This window comes from Cicer arietinum, chromosome 1 (genome assembly GCF_000331145.2).
Source record: "Cicer arietinum cultivar CDC Frontier isolate Library 1 chromosome 1, Cicar.CDCFrontier_v2.0, whole genome shotgun sequence".
NCBI lineage: Eukaryota > Viridiplantae > Streptophyta > Magnoliopsida > Fabales > Fabaceae > Cicer > Cicer arietinum.
The window spans coordinates 45,621,088-45,624,911 of NC_021160.2; the positions used below are offsets into that span (position 1 = coordinate 45,621,088).

The window sequence follows — 3,824 nt, forward strand, 5'->3', positions numbered from 1 at the left end:
TTAAATGCACTTTATTCATCAGAAACCATTTTTGTAAGAACTTATTGATCCAACTTTTAATTAAATAATATAACTAAAAAATAGTTCATTAATAATTGAAATGAGTTTTTAGATAAACTTTTTATACAAATGACTTGGAAGGGTGGCAGTATCATTTAGCATATGCCACTTGTAAGTCATTTATAATTCACACATAATCCCCTCGCGTTATACACGCTTGGTCCTCATCATATAATATAATATATAAAATAAATTAAATAATTCATTCATTCATCAATACAACGGTAACGAAGAAAACTTTTCCTTTATATCTCACTCTCTTCACAATCACATTTCAAACCTCACTTTCCATATCTCTCTTCTTAGTTCTCACTCTCATTCATCTCTATCTAGCACCACTCAGTTTTTTTCTTAAAGCTATTTGTGAACATAGCACATCAAGTTTATGTATAATATTATTATATAATATACTATATGTATAGAACTAGTTAATTAGTCATGAAGCTTCATAAACATATTTTTCTCTTCTTGTTTCTCTTTATTAGTTTAATTTCAAGTTCCCAAGCCTATACATTTTATGCTGGTGGAAAAGATGGGTGGGTTTTGAACCCGTATGAAAATTACAATCAATGGTCAGGGAAGAATAGGTTCCAAGTCAATGATATTCTTGGTAAGTTTAATTTCCAATGCATGCCAAAAAGTCAATCTTTATAAAATTTTAATTTGTTTGAGGCTAATTTTTTTTTTGTGTGTGTTGTAGTTTTTAAGTACAAGAAGGACTCAAATTCAGTGTTGGTTGTGAACAAGGAGGATTATGATAAGTGCAACAAGAAGAATCCAATCAAAAAATTTGAGGATGGTGACTCTAAGTTTCAATTTGATAGATCTGGTCCTTTTTACTTCATTAGTGGAAAAGATGATAATTGTGAAAAGGGTCAGAAAATTATTGTTGTGGTGATGGCTGTGAGAAAAAATACTCCTTCTCCTTATGTTCCAATAACACCTCCAAAAACACCTTCTCCTAGTTATAGTCCTCCCTATGTTCCTACACCTCCAAAAACTCCTTCACCTATTTACAATCCTCCTAATGTTCCTTATACACCTCCAAAAGCTCCATCTCCAAATCAACCACCACCACATGTACCAATTACACCACCAAAAACATCTCCTAATTATAGTCCTCCCAATATTCCTTATACACCCCCCAAAAGTACTCCTCCTACCAATCAACCTCCCTATGTTCCTACACCTCCAAAAACTCCTTCTCCCATTCACAATCCTCCAAAAGCTCCATCTCCCAATCAACCACCTTATGTACCAATTACACCACCAAAATCACCTTCTCCTACTTATAGTCCTCCCAATACTCCTTATACACCCCCCAAAATTACACCTCCTACTTATGTACCAATTACACCACCAAAAACACCTTCTCCTACTCATAGTCCTCCCAACACTCCTTATACACCTCCAAAAAGTACACCTCCTAAAACTCCTTCTCCCATTTACAATCCACCTAATGTTCCATACACACCCCCCAAAGCTCATTCTCCTAGCAATCAACCACCATATGCACCAATTTCACCACCAAAAACTCCTTCTCCTATCCACAATCCTCCTAATGTTCCTTACACTCCCCCAAAAACTCCTTCCCCTAGCAATGAACCACCATATGTATCAACTCCTCCAAAAGCACATTCTCCTACTTACAATCCTCCTAATGTTCCTTACACTCCTCCAAAATCTCCTTCCCCTAGTAACCAACCACCATATGTACCAATTACACCTCCAAAAGCCCCTTCTCCTACTCACAGTAGTCCACCCAACACTCCTCCTACTTATAATCCCCCTAGTGGTCCTTATACTCCACCAAAAGCTCCTTCCCCTAGTAATCAACCACCATATGTACCAATTACACCTCCAAAAACCCCTTCTCCTACTCACAATAGTCCACCCAACACTCCTTCTCCTACTTATAATCCCCCTAATGTTCCTTATACTCCCCCAAAAGCTCCTTCCCCTAGCAATCAACCACCAACTCCTCCAAAAACCCCTTCTCCTATCTCTCAACCACCATATGTCCCAATTACACCACCAAAATCTCCTTCTCCTATTACCAATCCTCCTAATATCCCTTACACACCCTCTCCTATTTCTCAACCTCCATATATTCCAACACCTCCAAAAAAACCTTCTCCCATTTCCCAACCGCCTTCTATTCCTAAAACCCCTTCACCCATTTCTCAAGCCCCTTATATTTCAACACCTCCAAACACTCATTCCCCAACATCACAACCACCTTACATTAATCCAACACCTCCAAACACTAATTCCCCAAAATCACAACCACCTTATATTAATCCAACACCTCCAAAAACTCCTTCACCATCTTCTCAAACACCTCAAGGTGCCCCTTCACCAAATTCCCAACCTCCATATATACAAACACCACCAAACACACATTCACCAACATCTCAACCACCTTACATTCAAACACCACCATCAACCTCTTCTCCATCATCTTCACAATCACCCCTTCTTCCAACTCCTCCAAAATCCTCTCAACCTCCAATAACAGCACAAACACCCTATCCAAATGGAATAGCTCCATCTCCACTATCTCCATATCCATCCAACAACTCAACATCACCTTCACCTCCGACCCCATCTCCGGCGAGTTCTCCGGTATCGACCATTACACCAGTACCATCTCCTTCGGGGTCCCTTCCGGCAGCTGCAACTCCATCTCCGTCGTCCACCACCCCAGGAACATTGTCACCGTCGTCCACCACCCCAGGATCGCCGTCGGCATCGAATGAAACGACACCGGGAAAGACAGGCGGAGTGTCATCTGCAACTCCGCCGGGGGTATGGGCTTACGCCATTACAATTTTGGTCGGTGCTGCACTTACGACTATTCTTGGATAGAAACATCAAACATATTATTAGTAGTATTTTTTTAACTTTTCAATTTTCATAAATATAATTTGTGAACATTTTTATTTTATTTTTATAAATGTTGTTGGACATAAGAGATATATTTTTCATTTCATAATTAGTTTTATGTATAATGTGTGTTTAAGTTTACCAATGTGCCTTTGAGTTTTAGTCAAAATGTGTGCCTTTTAAGGCCAGCATATTTATCGTTTAGTTAGATATGTTATTTATAATTTTAGATTGGATTTTTTTTTTTAATGTATTTCTGCAATTTTAAATTTGTTGTCAGTTTTTTAGTGATAAAATTATCTTTGAACTCAAAAAAATAATCAAACAAAAGAAACACTTCTAAAATTAAATCATATAAAAGATTTCTCTTGTGATTTTCGAAAAATATGTATACTTTATATTAGTTAAATTGATGTTTTTTCAAAGCAAAAGAGTAATTTATGTGTGGTTGGTTACATCTTAATTACAAAAAAATAAGTATAAACATAATATAAATTGATAAAAAAATAAATTTAATTACAGTTTAGTCATTTTATTTTTATTAAATCATACATTTGATTCTTTAATTTTAAAATTCAATAATTTTTGTATTTTTTATTTTATTTTATTTTTTAACTACAAAATAATAATGCAACATATTTTAAATGATGTGACATATGATATAATGATATATAAAGATTAATATCCGTAAAATTGTAATAAAATCTTATAAAAACTTTAATTTTAACTTATAAAATTATTAATTATTGTAGTTTAATTAATGACATATGAATAATTAATATAACTAAATAATTCTATGAAATTATATGTCACGTCATTTAAAATATGTTATATCAATATTTTTTAAATAAAAAATATAAGACAACAATAAAAACTGT

General features: G+C 34.8%; 1 protein-coding gene across 1 annotated transcript; it reads left to right on the plus strand.

The window, feature by feature from the left end:
- Window positions 1-284: 284 nt before the first annotated feature.
- On the plus strand, window positions 285-3,175 carry LOC101495711 (uncharacterized). The gene is made up of 2 exons (XM_004488673.4): window positions 285-670; window positions 761-3,175. Exons 1-2 carry the CDS (start codon window positions 499-501, stop codon window positions 2,926-2,928), a joined length of 2,340 nt encoding a protein of 779 aa, XP_004488730.1. The 5' UTR covers window positions 285-498; the 3' UTR covers window positions 2,929-3,175.
- Window positions 3,176-3,824: the final 649 nt, after the last annotated feature.

Bases quoted from the DNA above. Each gene is read 5' to 3' on its own strand.
- LOC101495711 (XM_004488673.4), top strand. From the start codon at position 499: ATGAAGCTTCATAAACATATTTTTCTCTTCTTGTTTCTCTTTATTAGT. The intron at 671-760 runs GTAAGTTTAATT...TGTGTGTTGTAG, and splicing joins CCAAGTCAATGATATTCTTG to TTTTTAAGTACAAGAAGGAC.